General features: G+C 35.8%; 2 protein-coding genes across 4 annotated transcripts; one reads left to right on the plus strand and one right to left on the minus strand.

Moving 5' to 3' along the window:
* Positions 1-2,376: 2,376 nt before the first annotated feature.
* Positions 2,377-3,908, minus strand: LOC138325791 (DNA-directed RNA polymerase III subunit RPC9-like). The gene is made up of 2 exons (XM_069271702.1): positions 3,749-3,908; positions 2,377-3,100 (listed from the first exon to the last, which is right to left on the minus strand). The coding sequence occupies exon 2, from the start codon at positions 3,001-3,003 to the stop codon at positions 2,548-2,550; it is 456 nt and encodes a 151-aa protein (XP_069127803.1). The 5' UTR covers positions 3,004-3,100; positions 3,749-3,908; the 3' UTR covers positions 2,377-2,547.
* Positions 3,909-4,096: 188 nt separating this feature from the next.
* LOC138325789 (G-protein coupled receptor-associated protein LMBRD2-like) lies at positions 4,097-23,612 on the plus strand. 3 transcript variants are annotated; one of them, XM_069271697.1, is made up of 15 exons: positions 4,097-4,351; positions 7,686-7,910; positions 8,593-8,864; positions 12,926-13,093; positions 13,389-13,599; positions 13,939-14,013; positions 15,315-15,603; positions 16,058-16,239; positions 16,616-16,749; positions 17,372-17,480; positions 17,856-18,057; positions 18,613-18,744; positions 19,216-19,248; positions 19,977-20,018; positions 21,103-23,612. In XM_069271697.1, the coding sequence occupies exons 2-15, from the start codon at positions 7,737-7,739 to the stop codon at positions 21,330-21,332; spliced, it is 2,253 nt and encodes a 750-aa protein (XP_069127798.1). In that variant the 5' UTR covers positions 4,097-4,351; positions 7,686-7,736; the 3' UTR covers positions 21,333-23,612. The 3 variants fall into 3 exon arrangements, with proteins under 3 accessions (XP_069127798.1, XP_069127799.1, XP_069127800.1); XM_069271698.1 differs by lacking the exon at positions 19,977-20,018 and having other exon boundaries at positions 4,101-4,351; XM_069271699.1 differs by lacking the exons at positions 19,216-19,248; positions 19,977-20,018 and having other exon boundaries at positions 4,103-4,351.
* Positions 23,613-23,903: the final 291 nt, after the last annotated feature.

Consider the following 23,903-nt stretch of genomic DNA (forward strand, 5'->3'; position numbering starts at 1 on the left):
TAACAGGTGCCATGCATATTGTCTTGCAATCTTTGAATGACTCCTTTTCAACAAGAGGCCCAAGGGCCTTAACGGTCATCTGACTATCTTGGCAATAGCTGTATAGGAAAATAATTAGATATGGTGTCATGGTAGCCATCTTCAATCTGGGATCAACCAGAGATATAACAACACTTTGACAAGATCATATCGGTCGCATTTCATGTTTCCAGTTTCAGTTAAATTGCACTGGTAGAACTTGAGAAGAAGTTCAAATGTGTTTTCAAGATGGCATCTGTGGCAGCCATCTTGGATCATCTGTGGCAGCCATCTTGGATTTTGGATCGACATAAAATATAACAACACTGACTAGGTCGGGACCATGTCAGGATCATTTCATGCAGGTTTCAGCTTAATCACACTGGTAGAACTTGAGAAGAATTTCAAAATTCAAGATTTTGGAATATTTGACTCTCGTGACCTTGAAAGTAGGTCAAGTTCATTAATTTCCACAACTTTGATAGCCCTTTATCTCAGCATGCTATTGACTAAATATGAATACCCTGGACCTTTCGGCTAATTAAAAGGTGTAATTAAAAGATTTTAGCTTAATTGACCCCTGTGACCTTGAAAGAAGGTCAAGGTCATTCATTTTTAAAACTATGGTAACCCTTCATCCCAGCATGCCACAAGCAAAATATGAGTATCCTGGACTTTTGGGTTAGTTAACAAAAATCGTTCAAAGAATTTAGCCTATTTGACCCCTGTGACCTTAAAAGAACGTCAAGGTCATCAATTTTCACAACTTTGGTAGCCCTTCATCCCAGCATGCTACAGGCCAAATATGAGTACCTTGAACCTTTCGGTTAGTTAGAAAAAGTCATTCAAAGATTTTAGTCTATTTGACTCCTATGAACTTGAAAGTAGGTCAAGGTCATTCATTTTCACAACTTTGGTAGCCCTTCATCCCAGCATGCTACAGGCCAAATATGAGTACCCTGGACCTTTTGGTTAGTTAGAAGAAGTCGTTCAAAGATTTTAGCCTATTTGACCCCCGGTGACCTTGACAATACGGGTCAAGGTCATTAATTTTCACAATTTGTAGCCCTTCATCCCAGCATGCTACAGGCCAAATATGAGTACCCTGGATCTTTTGGTTAGTTAGAAGAAGTTGTTCAAAGATTTTAGTCTATTTGACCCCTGTGACCTTGAAAGTAGGTCAAGCTCATCAATTTTCACAACTTTGGTAGCCCTTCATCCCAGCATGCTACAGGCCAAATATGAGTACCCTGGACCTTTCGGTTAGTTAGAAGAAGTCGTTCAAAGATTTTAGCCTATTTGACCCCCGGTGACCTTGCATTTGAGAATATGTCAAGGTCATTAATTTTCACAACTTTGGTAGCCCTTCATCCCAGCATGCTACATGCCAAATATGAGTACCCTGGACCTTTTGGTTAGTTAGAAGAAGTCGTTCAAAGATTTAAGCCTATTTGACCCCTGGGACCTTGAAAGTAAGTCAAGGTCATTAATTTTCACAACTTTTGTAGCCCTTCATCCCAGCATGCTACAGGCCAAATATGAGTACCCTGGACCTTTTGGTTAGTTAGAAGAAGTCGTTCAAAGATTTTAGCCTATTTGACCCCTGTGACTTTGAAAGTAGGTCAAGGTCATTTATTTTCACAACTTTGATAGCCCTTCATCCCAGTATGCTACAGGCCAAATATGAGTACTTTGGGCCTTATGGTTATTGAGTAGAAGTTGTTTGAATGAAAAGTTTACGCACGGCGGACGACGACGGACGGTGCATGATGACTAGGTCATCCTGACCCTTTGGGTCAGATGACCTAATAATGAAGAGGCTTAGAAATGCTGGAATGAATGACTTTAAAGTCTACTGAAGGGTATTTTGTATACAATATTTTAGTTATTAGTAGAAAGGGTAAGCATTTTCAACTCATTTCATCTTTTGATTTTATCTAAAGATATCTTTTTACCAATTTTTCGACTGTATGATATTGTTATTGTTATGATAGTTAGATGACCATTGATGATACCAAATAAGGTAAAATTAAAAATTGTTTTATTGCTTATTACTTGTTTCTGTTTCTTAAATTGACCACATATGTACTTTCCTAGCCCTTTATTTCTGCATCAAAAAGTCAAAATAGGCTGACATAATTCAGTAACATGTGTGTAGTCTCTAGAAAGATTTCACCCATAAAACCTTCAAGTTTCATTTCCATCTATTTCATTATTGTGCAACATGAAATATTTACATGTTATTTATTCTTATTTACAAACTTTGAATTTGCTCTGAATGAAACAATGCAAGTTAGCACTAACACCAATTTTTCATGTTGAACAGCATTCAGTTAAGATAACACAGCACTTCAAATATAAGATGAAAGGGATTTATTTGAGAATGTCTATGTAATAACTTATTACATCTACATGATAAATGTAATAAAAATAAATTTAAATACAAATACAATTTATCTACAATATGAAAAGCACAACTGATTTAACCGTAAACATTTGTTTGTGTAGAATGTTAGGTGATCGAGAGATCTATTCCTGTTCCGTTATATCTTCCTCCTCTCCTTCATCCATGTCCTCATTTTCATCATCTTCCTCTCCATCCTCCTCAATAGCTTCACTTGGACGGTATTTTCCTATCACCTCCAAGAGTTCGTAAATCTGATCCTCAGTTAACCGTTCCTCACTCTCTTCCACAATCAACTGGATTTCAACAGCAGTAGATGGATATTGATTTAACAACTGAACTTTTTCAGATTTAGTTAGATTATAAGGCTGAACGTCTGTCATGAATTGTTCAATAATTTCTGGAGTCTGTGTTTTACATGGTCTGTCCTCCAAATATTTCACAGCTTCATAAGTTATAGTTGCTAGTTGTTGTAAACTTTTATCAGGCTTTTTCTGTCCACGTCCTGCCTGGATATCTGACAGTAATGTCATCACTTCGTAGTTGGTAAGCATTGCGGCATTATCATTTATAATCTCCATTGTATCAGGAATAGTTTTTATCTAGGTACAAAAGTCCTGCATACCGTCCTGCCACTATCACATACACCCAGGATAGAAGAACGATGACCAACAGGATCTGCAATGCAACAATTCAGATTAAATTACCAGTGTACAAGTCACAAATTAGTTAATTTTCACAAATAAAAATTGAATTTGTTCTCATTATAACAATTGCTTTCAATGTACAACTCAATAAATGTTTGATGATATGTTAATCTTTTGTAACAGGAGAGGAGAAAACGTAGCAGACAGACCGGGATTCGAACCCGGGACCCTCAAACACTAGCCGATTGCTCTACCGACTGAGCTACCTAGTCACCGATGATCGACCCAGTGCAATCCCGCTACACTTTGACAGTAATTTTTAAAATCCTAAATGATGATGAAGTCTGACCATTACTGTCTGAAACATTGTTTCATTTTTTTCATACTTATTGTCTTTACTGCACTGTTTAAGTACTGAACTTTCTGATTATTTTATCTTCATATTTTGGTGACACTGAGTATTGGTAATGTCGCAATAAGCATATGTTTGGAGTAAGGTACAACTTAGTTATCAACCAAAAAGGTCTGAACATCCAAATTAGGATACCAGATACTAGTTGTGTCTTACAATATCCTCCTCAACCTTCAGTATGTGTTGCAACATGTTCAACAACAGCGAAGAGAAAATATTCTTGAAATAAACAAAGAAAAGCAAGAAAAGAAAACTAATTTTCCTTACAAAATTAAGCACCCATGTCAAAGTTTTCTTGCTGACAATGTACATGATTGACGAAGTCATGAAGAACAAGTCATTATTCAGAAAAGTCCAGCATGTTTCCCTCTTCCATGAAAACTTATCAACAGCCTTGACAGGAAAGCACCATAATGATCTAAAGTTATGGATCGGGCCGAACACGGACAAAAGTTCCGGAAGAAAGAGAATTATTATAAGAAACGTGTCTGAATGTTGAGAAAGAAAAGGTTCTCGCGGTAAGATTCAGTTTATGTTAATTTATACACTAGCATATTCACTGCATAGTTTATATTAACAACTCACTAATTTATTTCTTGGTTCATTTTCTTGTATTTTTGCTGATACCGTATTCGATTTCACTACTAGAAAAATAATTCCTTCGTACGTAGCGTACAAACGTCTCGCTGACTTTGTTTTAAAAGCGTTTGTGCACGTGGATCAATATTTATGACGTCAGTGTCAGATTAATGTTTGGCACAGATGTGGCACCTGTCAGCGAATTTCATTATGAAGTTTGTAGAAATACGACTTGCCCGCTTTAGCTGCAAACAGATCAAATGTTTGAAAATGTTAGAGCTTTCCTTTTAGGTATGGTTTCTAAAGAAGTGATGCGTCACAAGCAACATATTGCAATTTGTGAAACGGATATATATTGATGGTAAAGGGCCAGAAAGAGAGAGAGAAGGGGGGGGGGGCTTGTTCGTGTTACTTTTGATACGAATGCTGCAGGTTATCAACTCTATTTGCAATGAATCGGAGGCATTCTATATGTATGCTTTATACATAATGTATAAAAAGTAATCATTCAAATGGTAGAAAAGGGCACGAAGAATACTGTATATTGTCTGCATTTATATTTTTATCTTGAGCGTTGCGAAGTAGGCTAAGTTATTTCTAAGTTATTCCTTTTTATTTCTGGTAATACACGTAGTAATAATACGACTGAAGGCAAGGCCTTAAAGGGCGCAGCCAGATGTTTTAATATGAATCCTGCACGGCATATGAAGAGCGAAGCTCTACTTGTTTATTTTATTTTCTATTTCATGTAGAAGTCATGCATAATTTAGAAATAAAAGGACTCACTAAAAACTATAGATATATGATGTAATAAATGTCTAGCGTAAACTCAAAGAAATGAACTCAAAGATTCGGATTTCTTTGTGTCTATTCAAGGCCTAGAGTGCCGCGTATGCGAATCGTATGATTTCGCGCCATTTGTTGACGTTATGTGACGTCATGATTCATTGTGCTCATCTTCGCCTTGGTGGATATTTTGACTGCAATCTAAAGCTTTTAATTTTCAAAGTGTTATTATTTTAAAAAATAATAAAAAATGTTTAATTACTCCTGTTATGCATTTGCATTAGTTAAATATATATTTACTGGGGAGAGCAGTACCGGGGCAACGCACAACCTCCCTATATGTATGAAAAAATGGCGGCCGCAAACTGAAGCTGTCAGTGTGTAGGATTGAATTTTGAAGATTGTGTTTATTCTTATATTTTCATGTATGCGTTACTTTAGAAGTGCTTCGCACTTCAGGCACGAAGGGCTGCGCCCTTATTATTTTTAGTTATTTTTACTGGTATACTACTGATATATGAACCATATTTGTGACATTAAGACTTTTGAACCATTAGAGTAAGGGTATGTAATTCGCACAGTACGTAATTTTGCACACCTGACGATTTTTCACGATTTTCCTGTAAATGTCAGAAAGATGTACTTTGTTGTTTATAATGTGACTTAAAGGCCCACTACCTTTCCGGAGCAAAACTTTAAGGTTTCTTAAAAACATTAATAACAAAAGAAAATATATATCGATGGCTTAAGATGAGGTTACAACACCAAACATATGCAAGATTTCCTGTCTAATGTACGATAACAGTGGAAATTCATTTCACTGTTTTGCCGTCTGGCGCAGTGATAGTCAACTAACGCGCGGCATTTAGGACGGCGGCGGGAAACATAAAACGACCCGCGTTATGAAAATTAACATTTTATTTATTCTAATTAAACAGTTCTGAAGGTGATGATAAGTGTGCTAGTAAATGTATAGTTAATAACTTCTGCGACTCTACAAAATTATTGATCTCGTTTTACATTCCTATTTTAAAAGTTAAAAGCCGTTTCGGAAAGGTAGTGGCCCTTTAAGGAGGCCTTTTACTGTGATTTTGTCATATTAAGCTGAACTTTTCAGGATAAGTTTGTTTAGAAAACAGAAATCCGAATAATACGGCCGATCTCAGTAAAGAAACTTATAGAAAATAAACCACTTGATATAAAATAATTCTGGGTGTTGAATAACTGTGTCACATACAAATATGTAGAGAAATTTACCCTTTTTCAGGATATATCGAAAACTGAATGAAAATCTGTATATGCAGATATTTTCTGCGGACACCCTATGAATTTCTTGACCTCGTTTACATTGTTTACTATGGGAAGCGGTCATTTTCAGCTCACCTGGCCTGAAGGGCCGTTGAGCTTATGTCATGGCGTGGCATCAGTCGTTCGTCCATCCGGCAACATTTCTTTTAAATTGCTACTTGTCATAGAGTTCTGCATGGAAGGTAACCAAATTTGGCCAGAAACATCCTTGGGGGAAGGGGAACAAAGTTTGTATAAATTTTGGCTCTGACCCCCCGTGGGCAGGAGGGGCGGGGCCCAAAATGGGAAATTGAGGTAAATCCAATAAATCGCTAATAGTCCTAGAATTCTGCATGGATTAAAGCCAAATTTGGCCAGTAACATCCTCTGGGGAAGAGGAATAGAGTTTGTATACATTTTGGCTATGACCCCCCTGGGGGCAGGGTGCAATAGCGGAAATAGAGGTAAATCCTATAAATCGCTACTAGTCCTAGAGTTTTGCATGGATTGAAACCAAAATTAGCCACAAACATCCTTGGAGGAAGGGGAACAGACTTTGTATAAATATTGGCTCAGACCCCCCAGGGGCAGGAGAGGCGGGCCCAATAGGGGAAATAGAGGTTAATCCTTTAAATCACCGCCAGTCATAGATTTCTGCATGGAATGTAACCAAATTTGACCAGGAACATCCTGAGGGGAAGGGGAACAGAGTTTGTATAGTTTGGCTTTGACCCCACTGAGACAGGAGGGGCGGGGCCCAATAGGGGAAATTGAGGTTTATTCTATAAATCACTACTAGTCGTAGAGTTCTGCATGGATTGAAGCCAAATTTGACCAAGAACATCCTTTGGGGAAGGGAAACCGAGCTTGTATAAATTTTGGATCTGACCCCCCGGTGGCAGGAGGGGTAGTGCCCAATAGGGAAGTAGAGGTAAATATTCAATTTCCTTTAAGAAAGAACAATGAACCTGTATTCAGAACATTACTTGGCATTACAAACCAGAAGAGCAATATACAGGCCCTCTGTGCCTCTTGTTTCTAACCAAAATGGCAACGAGATGTCACTTATTCATTTCGAAATAAAATTTGGTTTAGATGTCATTTCAAAGTCTGAATTGTACTTAATCTTTGTTTATGATGTTGGTCTATGAAATGTTTAAAAAAAAAGAAAATTCGCCAAAAACAAGAAAGTTTTAGAGATGTGCGAAATTTTGTCCCCGAAACCCATTCAACCACAGGTTTAACCTCAAGTTAATAACAGCTCCCGTGCGCAGTGATACGTTTGCTCATATCCGGTTACATAATCGTGTGTTGTGAAGCACTTGTACATTTGCCGATGTAAGTCAGTCTTTTTGATTTGGAATGAAAGTATTTGAAATTCCTTAAGATCAATGCCAAAAGTGTGCAAAGTTATGTACCCCTACTCTACATCAATTTGTGTCTAAAAGCTATAAAACAACTGTCATTAAAAACAACAAATACTAAATTTCTGATGTTACTAAATGTAAAGATATACATATGCTTAAACAATCACATTATTTTCCCTTTTCAGAGAATTGAAATGAATGAATTTTAACAGTGTTTGAGTCAGTAAATCAACAAAATGAGTGCTGGTCCGCTTGTTGTGGAGATCATCTGCACATGTTGTTTAGCAGCATTCCTCCTTCATCGCTATGGAGACCTGAGGAAGCAACATGTCCTTGTTACATTAGCTACTTTCGTGGCTTGGTACTTTTCTTTTATGATCATATTCGTCCTTCCGTTAGATGTATCGTCAGTAAGTATATTTAATCTACTGGTAATCATTTGAATAAGAGATACTGTTTTTCTATAACTGTCCTATGCTGTTAAGTTGAGATAAATTAGAAAAATGATATTTGGTGCCATCCCATTTGTTAGCATATTAGCATATGGCATCCTATGATTGAAGACTTATAAGTTTGCAGGGTCACTGTTGATCATTAATTTAATCACCAATAACTGTAGAACGGCCATTTTTGTCAAAGGCAATTTGAATTTGCCAATCACAATTTTGGTTTGCCTTTGCTGCCTACGGCGAATGCCAACATGAGCCCTGAAAAGGCTTATACAATATATAGTTTTATTTCCAGTATTTGATTATATAATTTGATTTAAACAAAAAAATGATGGCGTGTAATCAATGTGATACTGTTCTATAATGCTATAAAATGCTGTTTACAAAGAAACCTTATCGTCCTTACCACAAAAAAAAAAAAAAAAATGGAGTTGCGACTTAAATCCTTCGTTGATACTCCTGATTGTGTGCAAATTAAATCTTTATGTATAATATAATATTTTCATTAATTGAATTATCTACCATCTTTTTCTATGATCAAATGTACATTTAAAGATACCTTGTGGATCGGTTTATTTGGCAGAAGCAGTTTTCCTGGCATATTCAATCAAAAGATTTAATTTCTAATTACTAATCTTTACAGACATTTTATCGACAATGTTTGAGAGATAACAAGTTGCCTCAGCTGTCGACGACGACAGAACGCTCCCCTAACAGTAGTGGTACAAGTAATGTGACAGACACACCTATCAGTCCTGGGGTAAACCTGTCAGCCCTGGACAGTACACCGATACACTCTCAGCCTCTACATCTGTCTATTGTAAATCCCTGTGAACAACCGCTCAGTCACGTCCCTGACAATGTCCTCCCAGCTCTCTGGCATGTGGTTTACTGGACGTCCCAATTTCTCACCTGGTAAGATTTTTAGCCCACCATCATCAGATGGTGGGCTATTCAAATCGCCTTTCGTCCGTGGTCCGTCGTCCGTCCGTCCTTCCGTCCGTCCGTCCTTCCGTCCGTCCGTCCGTCCGTTAACAATTCTTGTTACCGTCCTTCCGTCCGTCCGTCCGTCCGTTAACAATTCTTGTTACCGCTATTTCTCTAAAAGTACTGAAGGGATCTTTCTCAAATTTCATATGTAGGTTCCCCTAGGACCCTAGTTGTGCATATTGTATTTTGGGACTGATCGGTCAACAAGATGGCCGCCAGGCAGCCATCTTTGATTTTGATAGTTAAAGTTTGTTACCGCTATTTCTCAGAAAGTACTGAAGGGATCTTTCTCAAATTTCATATGTAGGTTCCCCTAGGACCCTAGTTGTGCATATTGCATTTTGGGACTGATCGGTCAACAAGATGGCCGACCAGCCGCCATCTTGGATTTTGATAGTTAAAGTTTGTTACGGCTAATTCTCAGAAAGTACTGAAGGGATCTTTCTCAAATTTCATATGTAGGTTCCCCTAGGACCCTAGTAGTGCATATTGCATTTTGGGACTGATCGGTCAACAAGATGGCCGCCAGGTAGCCATCTTGGATTTTGATAGTTAAAGTTTGTTACCGCTATTTCTCAGAAAGCACTGAAGGGATCTTTCTCAAATTTCATATGTAGGTTCCCCTAGGACCCTAGTTGTGCATATTGTATTTTGGGACTGATCGGTCAACAAGATGGCCGCCAGGCAGCCATCTTTGATTTTGATAGTTAAAGTTTGTTACCGCTAATTCTCAGAAAGTACTGAAGGGATCTTTCTCAAATTTCATATGTAGGTTCCCCTAGGACCCCAGTTGTGCATATTGCATTTCGGGACTGATCGGTCAACAAGATGGCCGACCAGCCGCCATCTTGGATTTTGATAGTTAAAGTTTGTTACCGCTATTTCTCAGAAAGTACTGAAGGGATCTTTCTCAAATTTCATATGTAGGTTCCCCTAGGACCCTAGTTGTGCATATTGCATTTTGGGACTGATCGGTCAACAAGATGGCCGACCAGCAGCCATCTTGGATTTTGATAGTTAAAGTTTGTTACCGCTATTTCTCAGAAAGTACTGAAGGGATGTTTCTCAAATGTCATATGTAGGTTCCCCTAGGACCCTAGTAGTGCATATTGCATTTTGGGACTGATCAGTCAACAAGATGGCCGCCAGGTAGCCATCTTGGATTTTGATAGTTAAAGTTTGTTACCGCTATTTCTCAGAAAGCACTGAAGGGATCTTTCTCAAATTTCATATGTAGGTTCCCCTAGGACCCTAGTTGTGCATATTGTATTTTGGGACTGATCGGTCAACAAGATGGCCGCCAGGCAGCCATCTTTGATTTTGATAGTTAAAGTTTGTTACCGCTAATTCTCAGAAAGTACTGAAGGGATCTTTCTCAAATTTCATATGTAGGTTCCCCTAGGACCCCAGTTGTGCATATTGCATTTTGGGACTGATCGGTCAACAAGATGGCCGACCAGCCGCCATCTTGGATTTTGATAGTTAAAGTTTGTTACCGCTATTTCTCAGAAAGTACTGAAGGGATCTTTCTCAAATTTCATATGTAGGTTCCCCTAGGACCCTAGTAGTGCATATTGCATTTTGGGACTGATCGGTCAACAAGATGGCCGACCAGCAGCCATCTTGGATTTTGATAGTTAAATTTTGTTACGGCTATTTCTCAGAAAGTATTGAAGGGATTGTTCTCAAATGTCATATGTAGGTTCCCCTAGGACCCTAGTAGTGCATATTGCATTTTGGGACTGATCAGTCAACAAGATGGCCGCCAGGTAGCCATCTTGGATTTTGATAGTTAAAGTTTGTTACCGCTATTTCTCAGAAAGCACTGAAGGGATCTTTTTCAAATTTCATATGTAGGTTTCCCTAGGACCCCAGTTGTGCATATTGCATTTTGGGACTGATCAGTCAACAAGATGGCCGCCAGGTAGCCATCTTGGATTTTGATAGTTAAAGTTTGTTACCGCTATTTCTCAGAAAGCACTGAAGGGATCTTTCTCAAATTTCATATGTAGGTTCCCCTAGGACCCCAGTTGTGCATATTGCATTTTGGGACTGATCGGTCAACAAAATGGCCGACCGGTAGCCATCTTGGATTTTGATAGTTAAAGTTTGTTACCGCTATTTCTCAGAAAGTATTGAAGGGATTGTTCTCAAATATCATATGTAGGTTCCTCTAGGACCCTAGTTCTGCCTATTGCATTTTGCGACCACCATCTTGGATTTTGATGGTTTAAAGTTTGAAAAGCAGAAAAAAGAAGTGTAAGTTTGAAAAGCAGAGAAAAGATCCCTCTTTCATTTGTCAGACATAGATCAATCTTTGGTGGGCGCCAAGATCCCTCTGGGATCTCTTGTAAATTTAAGTTTTGACAGTATTTTTGGATATATTATTATAAAAGATCCAAAGTATTGATAAGCCCATCCCTTATCTGGTAAATGTTTTGATGGAACCATTCCTTCCATGAAAGATATTGATAAGCCCATCCCTTATTTGATGAGATTTTGGTAGAACCTTTCATGAGTGATATTGATAAGCCATCCCTTATCTGGTAAGAGTTTGATGGAACCATTCCTTCCATAAGTGATATTGATAAGCCATCCCTTATCTGGTAAGAGTTTGATGGAACCATTCCTTCCATAAGTGATATTGATAAGCCATCCCTTATCTGGTAAGAGTTTGATGGAACCATTCCTTTCATGAGTGATATTGTTAATCCCATCCCTTATCTGGTGAGAGTTTGGTGGAACCATTCCTTTCAGAGTGATATTGATAATTCCATCCCTTATCTGGTAAGAGTTTGGTGGAACCATTCCTTCCATGAAAGATATTGATAATCCCATCCCTTATCTGGTGAGAGTTTGGTGTAATAATTCCTTTCATGAGTGATATTGATAAGCCCATCCCTTATCTGGTAAGAGTTTGGTGTAATCATTCCTTTCATGAGAGATATTGATAATCCCATCCCTTATCTGGTGAGAGTTTGGTGTAATCATTCCTTTCCTGAGTGATATTGATAATCCAATCCCTTATCTGGTAAGAGTTTGGTGGAACCATTCCTTTCATGAGTGATATTGATAATCCAATCCCTTATCTGGTAAGAGTTTGGTGGAACCATTCCTTCCATGAAAGATATTGATAATCCCATCCCTTATCTGGTGAGAGTTTGGTGTAATCATTCCTTTCATGGGAGATATTGATAATCCCATCCCTTATCTGGTAAGATTTTGGAGGAATCATTCTTTTCATGAGTGATATTGAAAAGCCCAGTTCCTCATATGGTAAAAAGTTGCTTACAGTGACAAGTTAATAAGACATCATTTAGTTTAACATATTTCCCTAACATGATGTAACGTTAACATAAAAGTTAATAAGACATCATTTAGTTTAACATATTTCCTTAACATGATGTAACGTTAACATAAAAGTTAATAAGACATCATTTAGTTTAACATATTTCCCTAACATGATGTAACGTTAACATAAAAGTTAATAAGACATCATTTAGTTTAACATATTTCCCTAACATGATGTAACGTTAACATAAAAGTTAATAAGACATCATTTAGTTTAACATATTTCCCTAACATGATGTAACGTTAACATAAAAGTTAATAAGACATCATTTAGTTTAACATATTTCCTTAACATGATTTAACGTTAACACAATTTAGGTGTTTATGAACTTGGGTTGGCCTAATGTATACCATTTTTCCCCTTCAGACCAATGTTTAGACTCCTTTACTCCTCTGAATGTTCAGAATTTGTGTTTGATAACTTTGGTACATGTCCACAACTTAATGGGGACTACTAGGTTTCTTTTACTAATAAACCTGTAAATTCATTATGGATACAAGATGCTTTGACCACTAACCATCAGTAATGTAAATTAATATCGCTATAAGAAATGTTGTAATATTAAGGACCGACTGACCTATGATATATGATTCTGTGTCTTTGTCATAATGGTTACTATTGACTTGATTACCAGGTTGTTACTACCAATGATGCAGTCCTACTCAACAGCAGGTGACTTCAGTGTGGCAGGGAAAATCAAAACAGCCATCATAGAGAATATAATATATTACGCCACCTATCTTCTTATCTTTGGTGTTTGTCTAATTTATGTAGCTGTGAGGCCAGACCTTCATATTGATGCGTAAGTAAATGTTAACTTTTGTTTTGCATTAAATATTAGTAGTATATAAAGAGCATATTGGAATATTTGCATAATCATTCAATTGATCTATTATAATGAATAACATGTTTGACTTCGCATACTTAAATTAACTCAAAGTTATCTGTAGTATCTAAATCAAACTTGGTCAAATATTTATTAAGTGTAATAAAATGTTAATTGTCTAATATGGAATAAAACAAGATGGTTGAGTTTTAAATGTTGTGGATAGCAAGGTTGAGCAGCTTTTATAATGTGGTGTCCTACCTGTCCACAGAGAGAAGCTGAAGGTGATTGGTGTGACAGCCAGTAATACGTGGGGATTATTCCTCCTCGTACTCTTGTTAGGGTATGGTCTAGTCGAGGTACCCAGGACAATCTGGAACAGCGGCAAGACCGTCTACACTTTACAACGTACTCAGTTCAAAATAGCCAAGCTGAGTACGGAAAAGACAGAAGCAGAGGAAAATCTTGAGGATGTTTTAGATGTACGTAACTTTTACTTGATTTTAAATTTGTTTTATAGATTGTGAGCAAAATTTATGATACTGATACAAAACGTTATTCATTTTAGGTTGAAATTGTATTACTACTCTGTTGAGGCTTTTTCATAAATAAAAACAAAATACCAGAATATGGTATCACATCTTGATCCTTAGGGGCTTGTTATAACCATGTGTTACTGTACGTATTGCTTAATATGGTGATAGTCTGATTAAAATATTAATGCCATGTTAGTTTTCCTCAACATGGATTATGTTATTATATATATCTTTTTAATTGATTCGTTATGATACATGTATTTATTTGTGGAATCTTTTTCTAAGGAAATAAAACAGGTGTCGGAGAAGATCCGGTACAACCACCCACTGAGAAAACACATGGACACCATACTGCTGAAGGTAAGAGGACATGTCATACACTAAAGTGAACCATACAGCTCGGTCTAGTGAGTTGATAATGTACAACTAACAGTGATATAGCTCTGTCATACACTAAAGTGAACCATACAGCTCGGTCTAGTGAGTTGATAATGTACAACTAACAGTGATATAGCTCTGTCATACACTAAAGTGAACCATACAGCTCGGTCTAGTGAGTTGATAATGTACAACTACTAATCTAACAGTATATACTCTGTCATATGCTAAAAGTAACTGATATTGAGACAGAAAAGATGGAAACTTTATACATTCTTTGGCACAGCATCTATGCAATGTCATTGAATCAGTAATTTACAATCAACTTAGTTATACAGCGAGTACTAATTGGTAATAAGTTAATCAATATGAGGGTAAACTAACCATGCAGCCTTTTGTTCACAGGGAGAAATACTGGTAACAAACATAGTGGTGACTTGGTATCTCTCGTGCTCTTAATTTACGTGGGTTCTAGTTTAGATACTGGGATACAGGTCACATGTTAGTTGTTTTTCGAAATATTTGTACGCGCGGGTAATTGCAGACATGTTTAAGATTTGACTTTACCATTACTGAAATTTCATTTAATTCCTTTATTTAGCTCACCTGACCTTGCCAGTTTTATCAGAAATATTTGACACTTTTGTGTTATAAATATTGAATTCTTTATCTCTTTAGATTAGTTTTATAGTTGTTTTATCAACTTTTCCATAGAAAACTTTTTCTTTTACTGATTAGTCTTAGTTTTATCAACTTTTCCATTGAATAGTTTTTCTTTTACAGATTAGTCTTTGTTTTATCAACTTTTCCATTGAATAGTTTTTCTATTACAGTTCCATATATCAGATATTGTGCATGTGGTAAAAACCAGGGGTTGTAAATGTTTGGGTTTATATTTAATTATCTTGTGGATCTACTATTTTTACTGTTTTAAGCTCACCTTCCTCTATAACTTTCACATCCTCTCTGTCTCTTACTAGTAATAATATTATCTAGCCACAAAATTTTAAGCATTTGACTTCTAAACATTTTCCATATAGAATGTATGTTTTGCCTTCCTTATTCCCCTATTCGAAAAACAAAAAATATCAATTCTTAACTACCTTTATCTGCAAGAAGTTTTCTGACTACATATTAAGTAACACCTCCATAAAAAGTTGAAATGGGAAACACAGCAAGTTGCATATGCTAACTTGTGATATTACTAATATTTTTAGGATTTCTTGGAATAAATGATTTGATAGTTTTCCTATTGTTGCTATAAAGATATTTACATTCTACAGTGTCCAGATTCACTGAGACAGAACGTACGATCTAATAACGATGATTATGAGGATTATAACAAGCCACAAGACGTACCGAGTGAGAAAACTTTGGTCCGACTCCACAAACGTGTCATCCAGGCAACACAGACGAATCACCGCACACAAGCCCAGTGGAACAATCTCATGTCAAAGGCTTACGAGTTGGAGGACATCTCTAATAACGAGGGCAAAACCGACCATGTCTTCCACAGTTCTCATGGTCATAAAACTACTGGTGTTTTCTCCAGTGTCTATACTCCAACTGTTGGTAAGTGTTCCCAGAATTGTTCTAGAAATATTTACTACTGCAATCATTCCATTGAGTTATGACTGTTTCTCACCATTTTATAGCCGATTAAACTGGACATATTACAGTAAACATATTTACATATTTAAGCGGTACAATGAAGTTTTATTGTAACTTTTTTTCACACTGTCTTTGAAGCGCTAATTCATGTCCAGCACAAAATTTTGTTAAAGGGTATTTCCAGTATTGAGCCACTGAATGGCACTAAGTTATATCCACACTAATAAATTATAATTTATAGTTTTTAACATTTACACTAAGATTTGACTGCGATAAAATAAGTATTTTATTGTATGTTTACAGTAATCGCAAATTCGTTCATATGCCCTGAATGGTACTAAAAGATACTGAAAATCACAGCAGATTTATATATAATTTTAACCTCTGATCTGTAATCATCTGTTTTTGTACCCAGAATGGTATTGGAAGTGTCTACTGCGGCCGTGGTTCCGTAGAATCCTGGCTGTCCTCCTCACCATATTGTCCTTCATGGTTGTCTGGTCCGAGTGTCTGTTCTTCATCAAGGAGCCTGTGCTATCCCTGTTTGCTGTTTTCATTGATCTTGCCAAACAAAACTATGATTATGTATATATTGAGGTGAGATTTCATCTTGTATTAGTGATATACAATTTGCTGTATGACTCATAATAAAATTTTATATCAAGATCAATAGATTCAATCACCTGAATTTGGGAAAATTTTCTTCTGATAATTGATTGACATAAAGATAGCATTGTAAGTTATGAAAATTATCAAAATATGATTATAAGATATCGCCACATTTTTCAGAGTTAAGTATTTTGGAGGGAGAAAAATCAGATAAAATTTCCTAATGTTAAAATGTTTCTGTCAAAGATGAATTGACTTTAAATATACATGGATGATTCTTTTTGTGTGTGAATGATATTTACCATATGTTAAGCTTTTCTTTATTGTCTGTTTCATGATATGTTTTTCTTACCTTTTGTTTCAGTTAGCATCAATCATTACCATAGCCTACCTGTGTTTCTGTGCATACTACAGTGTGTTCCAGATCCGTATCCTCAACTTTTACTACATAGCTCCACACCACCAGACGGACGAGTACAGCCTCGTGTTTACTGGAATGTACGTATATATATTCGGCTAAACTGACCTCAACGAAAACATGGACACTAGTTTAATGTCAATAAATCTATGTATTGTGTAGTTGATTACTTTCGTGATTTCACAGGACATCAGGAAATAAAGGAATTGGATGAATAACTTATGACCTTTCATACAAAATTTTAAATCTGCTTAAAGGTCCACTAATTTTCCATAACGGCTTTTAATTTGTAAAATTGGAATGTAAAACAAGATCGATAATTTTGTAGAGTCACAAAAGTTATTAATTTACCGTTAATACTACACTTATCATCACCCTCTGAACAATTTGATTAAAATAAATGAAATTTTAATTTTCATAATGCGGGTCATTTTATCTTTCCTGTCATCGTCCTAACTACCACGGGGTAGATGACTATCACTGCACCAGACAGCGAAATGACTCTCATTTTTAGTCAGAAGTATAAAAATTTTGGCCTATGAAAATAATTAGCTTTATGGTATCTTGAAATAGGTATGAACAAAATTTGTAGGTTGATTTGGCATGAAATTTTTTTTTATAGTTTTAGTGGAAATTTTTTAAATACACTTTAGTACATTTGTACCTTGATTTGATTTGCCTTCATATTGTGTTGGTTGATAGGATGTTATGCCGACTTACCCCACCCTTGTGTCTAAACTTCCTTGGACTCATCCATCTGGACAGTCACATAACATACAGGGGCAACCTGGAGGAGACCTCCTACACAGAGGTATGGTATTGTCTAGCTACATCAGATCGATATGATGAACCTCAGGTTTTCTCTTATCTATCTTTGATCGGCCTAAACAAAAGTTTAAAAACTTGAATTAATATATTCTGTCATTTTGTGACTTTTTAACCTCCAATGTAGAAATGATACTTTCCTTTGATTTGTTTTCTTTGCTTATCGTTTTAATAACCGCAATGATAACTTGCAACCCAGAAGTAGAGGGCTTATTGTAATAGAAATGATACAGCAGTTACCCTCTGCTCTATGCAGGTATAGGTAGAAACTAGAGGATGTTTTGTCTCTATCACTGTTATTTTATATATGATATTCCTGTCATTTGGTCATACAATGTATACCATTTGTTTTTGTTTTCAGATCATGGGTCACATGGATGTGATATCGTTTGTGTCTGACGGTTTCAACATCTACTTCCCCATCGCTATAGTCCTCCTCTGTATCTGTACATACTTTAGTCTAGGGTCACGCATCCTGCAGTTCCTTGGATTCTCTCAGTTTATTGGAGACGACGACATGACTCAGGAATTTGTTGATGAGGGACGAGAGATTATCCGCCGAGGTAAGATGATGGCCTTGTTGGACATATGATTGCCTTACAAAATCAAAAGATTTTCTAGTCATTAAAGTATGACATCTGGGCTATGGATACTGTAAAATGTTCCTAATTACTGACTTTTAGTTTATGTTTTAAGTCTTTTCACATACCAGGTTTTATTAGCCAGAGATAAGTGGAATTTCTGTTGCTGAAACAAAACCTATTGTCATAGCATTGCACTCCCCTTCCTGGGTCTTTCTTTGTGACCCAGAGGTGGAGGGCAGGTGTAGAACTATGATGATATGTTTTCCCATTACTGGTGTAATGATTCTGAACGGTTATATGTATTTAGGTGTCCGAGTGTCTGTAAAACCATGTACAATCACGTAGTCACACCTTCTGTAATGACCACTTGAATTAACTGCTATGTGCTTTTATGTTCCTTCCAGTAATATCAGATATTCATTACATATAGCTGTAACCTTAATCTGAATTAAAGGACTATTATCTTGAAGGCCTTTTGATTTCCTTCCTTCAGGGTAAAGTGTTTTGACAATAAGTTTAAAAATATATCTGCAGAGCGACGTCGCTTAGAGAGGAAGGCTGAAGGAGAAGCGAGGAGGCGCCAGTGGACAGAAAAGTTTGGGGACAGCTCAACTGACCGATCAACACCGCGTAACGGGGTGGAACAAGATGGCTACTCAAGACGAGGTACTATATAAAGATATGATTTGAATGTTTTGAGATGTGATTGTCATGTTATCTGTTTAGTTGTAAAGTCTTTTAATTGATTAATAGCTTTAGTGCATGTCCATAGAGTTATGTTTGTGAATTCATTTTTGTTCCTATTTCCTTTTGTGAAGGTGCCTCTGTGTAAAATTACATATTTGCCTGTTGTTGGTAGATAAACTAGTAGCTGTACTATGTAGGTGATGGTTAATGTGTCTTGTTAAATTATTTGACTTAGTCAACTCGAAATGTCATATGTGAGGAAGCCAACTCATTCATATATAATAACGGTGAGGGAACTGTCAACTCAAGATTGAATCTCATGTCACATCATGTGACTTAATCTACATTACTTTACATTAACCATTTAAATAGAAGAAAATCCGAAACAAATCATGCTAATTGTGTCAGACAAAATGTGGGCAAAATCCAAATGAATTATGAAAATTTCAGTACCAGTGGTCACTGAACCTGCTAAAGAGGAAGGTAAGAATGAGGGAGATATTGTTGGTGAAATATCCATAGAATTAATTACTCTTTCACATGCTAAAATTATGTAGCTGTTGTAGATAATCACTGCATGCTTTGCTTTTTATTTTGTTGCTGAAGTTTTGACATTAATGTGGTTTTTCTGGTTCTGTTATTAAGATTTTGCCATTCCATTATTCCAGCTGTTGATGATATCATGACAAAACTTTGACAAATACCAATGTAAAATGTGTATTGTACTTGCTAAGATCACTGTAGTGCTGATTTTAAAGTGAATTAATGGCCAAATGACCAGATAGATTCTTATCTGAAGCCTCAATACTGGTATCCATTTAGTATACTTTACCTGAATTACACAAAACATTTGTCCAGTGATCTTTCATTAAGTCAATTAGCTTTGATCCAAAAGTCAAAGGTCAAGGATGTTACATTATTTCAGAATTTTAAAGGTGAATTCCAAGATGATGTTAACAATCCATCACTTTAACTGCTATTTAAAAGGGGATACTCATGTTTCTTTACAAAAACAAATCTTTGTCTGTTTCTGTTTTTGTTAAAGTTGGTAATACAGTACATATTGATCGAGTTGCCTCTCTTTTTACATGCTGATTACCCTTTAGATAGAGTTAGATAGATCTTGGTCCCAAATCTTCTTCGCTCTCAGCTCATCATTTGTTTTGCTGAGGTCATAAGACACTAATAAAAGTGTCCTGTTTAAATTTTAGCTTTTGATGTGGAGCTATTACGTCTTGATATGGAGTTTGATGGTTTGTTGAATCTGCTAATTTCCATGCTTTACATACATAGACACTCAGATAAGACCACTTCCTCCCATAGTTCTGGTCCCATACTACATATATACCATAAAAGTAGGATTACACAAGTGTTGCTATATTGCTAACAAGGCTTGAAATTATCCTTATTCTTCTTTATATATTTATTGCCAGTAATACGCTAAATCTATAACTGCTATGAAACAGTTTTAAGATTAGTTTCATGTAAAGAATGACATAAACTTAGACAAGAATTGTTTATATCTAGCTATCAATAATATAAAGGCATTATATATATAGTATTTAATGTCACAGCATTTCTTTAATATTTTGTACTTACTTCCCATACCTTTCGCCCCCTCCTATTTTCTATTATTTACCCAGAAATCCTATTACTATACATATGTATTAACTTACTTCCTAAATACCAACCTCTGGTAACCTCTCCCATAGTTATTACACATAATCCTCTGTAGATACACCTTATACCCCTATCCCGCCTCAGCCTTTATTATTATTTACCCAGAATTCCTTTGCAGGGCATATGCACAACATGCATAAACTTTTTTATCACTCTACACAATCCTCCTTTTATTGCACTTACCAATTAGTTTAAATTACTGGTAGTACATTTTGCTTTTTTCCTTTCAAAGAAATATGGAAGTTTAATACTTCATTGAATATTTCCAGTTTTTGCAACTACACTTTATTACACTGATTTATCTAGACATTTGAGTCCTCAAAGAAGCTTGTTATGAGCTATAATTTTGATTTGATATGTATTAGCCTAGATGAAATTGATGTACTATCATTATGAAGAAAAACATATAAAAAAAAATAAACAAAAATGATTTTTTGTATGTTTAACCATGTACATGCCAGACATTTTTGTCACAAACGTCTTCAATATATGAGAAAGAAAAAAAGGGAAAAAAAATAAAATTTGATACAATGGTGAGATCTGTTGGTGTACAATTACGAATACCAGTGTCCAATATATACATTGACATTAATTTGTAAGTATGATGTTATCTTCTCAACTCCACCATTACATAATACACTCTACTTTATCTTATAGCAAAGCAGACTGTCCCAAGAAGCCCGGATGAGAACGATCGGACGGAACTTCTGCGCCAGGCTGAGCCGATAGACTACACAGGGGAGACAACTGATGCTCTGGACGACTGGCGAGGCCACGACACAAGGCACCAGTCTTACCAATCACAGCCCTCAGGACATTCCAGTAGGTTTGGATCACAACAAAGGTCATTCTCACGACCTCCAAAGGGAATTTTCGATGATGTATAAAACTTGTGGAATGTTTTTGGACCGTTAATGGTGACTTTTCAATTTATCGCATATAGTTTTAAAATACTACTTCATTGGCATATCTACAGAGAAGCAATACTGTTTACTATTGATATTTAATCATGACCATACACCACGTGTTTGCTTGTTTGATCAGAACTCGTTGTAGCCGTGGTTAGTGATACTGCTCTGTGGGACTTGGTCGTTTGGATGGTAATCCAGGGTTACAGGTTCGATCCCTAATGGAGACATTGATTGAATTGAACTAGTTATGCTCATCAATTATTACATTAATATCATCTTTATAACATACAAATTTTAAACTTGTGATCATTTGTGAGGAGCATACAAATCAGACCTACTGATATTTTTTTTTTTACCTGGAAAGATTTTTTCGGTGTCACTTGCCTGTTATTTTTATGATTTGGGTTAACTTATACAACATATGTAAGATCTCTTCTACCTTGATGTCATGGCGACAGATGAGGTGGAGATGTTGGTTGTGAATGACTCAGGATCGATTTATTGGGCCAGAGTTTAAAATAATGAAGAATTATATGTGTATGTTATTTATGTACAAACTAGAATTAATTGTGTTGTAAGTCATAAAGGGTATGCATGTAATAATATTGTACATTAAATGTACATATAGTACAGTAGTATAGGTATTTAAACTAGTATGGGTCATATGTACCTAGAATGGGTCATTTTGTACAGACAGTGCAGTATCATGTTACTCTCGCTTTAAAATTTACACTAATCTAATTTTGACATCCTGCAAAATGAATTCATTATTAATTATTGTCATTTTAATACATTTACATTGTACAGTGTTTATCTCTTATTGTTACTTTAATTTTACCCAGCGGGACCATACATGTATATTGTTTATTGTACACCTTATATACATATTCATGTGGTACTCAAATATGATTTTTACGTGTACATTCCATGGTTATACAATTATTTGTTGTCTATCAAGCTTTTAATGTCATTTTAGTTGCTTTGGGCAATATCTTGTAATTCATTTCAATTCGTAATGAATGGTTAAATATAATAGCCTGCACAAAGTGCACTTAAAGATGCTCCACCGCTGACAAATGGTATTTTTTCACTATCAAAAACAGGAGCAGACGATTTAGTATTTTTCTTCAGTTAAAAAAGTTACTTACTTTACACCATTACCACCATTGAAAAGTTTGAGCTTCTAATTTTACTTCAAATTAAAAATATGAAAAATAATTAATTGCATCCCGAAAAAATTCTGTGACACTATATCCTATATGGAATGAAGTACTGATTGCGCATGCACCAAAGGCGAAATAAATTATTTTATATAATTTTTTGTGTTAATTAGACATATATATACACGATTAAACACCAATTATTGTTCAAATGATGAATATCATTTATGCTCTTTCGGCGGTAGAGCATCTTTAATTAAAGTTTCTCAATTAATACAATAACAGGATTTTGCTTGACACACGAGAAAAAAAAATCAGTAGTTAAGGTAGGTGATTAATTCAAACTTCTTTTTTCTCCATAGTCTGTTAATCTGTTATGGAATATCCAATCATCGTAATGCTCAAGAAAACCTATCATTGTGAAGTTTCCCTTTTACTACAATTAACATGAGGTCTCCAAGTTAAATAACAAATAAAGACAATATATAGTAATTAATGACATGTATATTCATGGTAAGAGCAAAATCTCCAAGATTTTCTTTAATCTATATCAGATGTAAATATAAGCACTAAACTTATCAATTCCACTTATTCAAAATAAATGAATTATGTGCTGACCGCCAGCACGGTTGTTTAACTGTTGTGTTGTATTTCCTACGTTGTCACAATGTGATTGTGTTATCTGATAATATATACTTCAGTGATGTATACCACTTATGTTGTCTACGTCTTGTAAAATGCTTTTTGTGATGATGAAACGATTGATCTTTGTTCTACACTGACACCAGGCTGTACCATATGATTTCCCTGTGATCAATGTAGTTTTGTAATATAAGTATACATGTATATATGTGTATGATAATTTTATTCCTCAGCTTACACCGTAAACTGCCCCATTGTATATATCTGTCCTGAATTTTTTTCGTTGTTTCAATATGAAATAATCAAATACATACTATCTACATTAATTGAAAATGATTAATAGCTTTTAATAGTTGATTAGGTACAATCAAATTTTAATCTTTTACTATAAATAATACCTTATTACTTGTACATTGATCTTTCTTACTATCTTAATCTTTTCTGCACTAAAAATGACTCCCTTTGATTCACTTTGGCCGAGTGGTTAAGATGTCCCGACATATTACCACAAGCCCTCCACCTCTGGGATGCGGGTTCGAATCCTATGTGGGGCAGTTGCCAGGTACTGACCGCTGGTCGGTGGTTTTTCTCCGGGTACTCCGGCTTTCCTCCACCAACAAACCTGGCACGTCCTTACATGACCCTGGCTGTTAATAGGACGTAAAACTAAACAAACTATCTTAATCTTTTCTGCACTAAAAATGACTCCCTTTGATTCACTTTAAGACATTTTGTAACAAACAGA

This window comes from Argopecten irradians, chromosome 6 (genome assembly GCF_041381155.1).
Source record: "Argopecten irradians isolate NY chromosome 6, Ai_NY, whole genome shotgun sequence".
Lineage (NCBI taxonomy): Eukaryota > Metazoa > Mollusca > Bivalvia > Pectinida > Pectinidae > Argopecten > Argopecten irradians.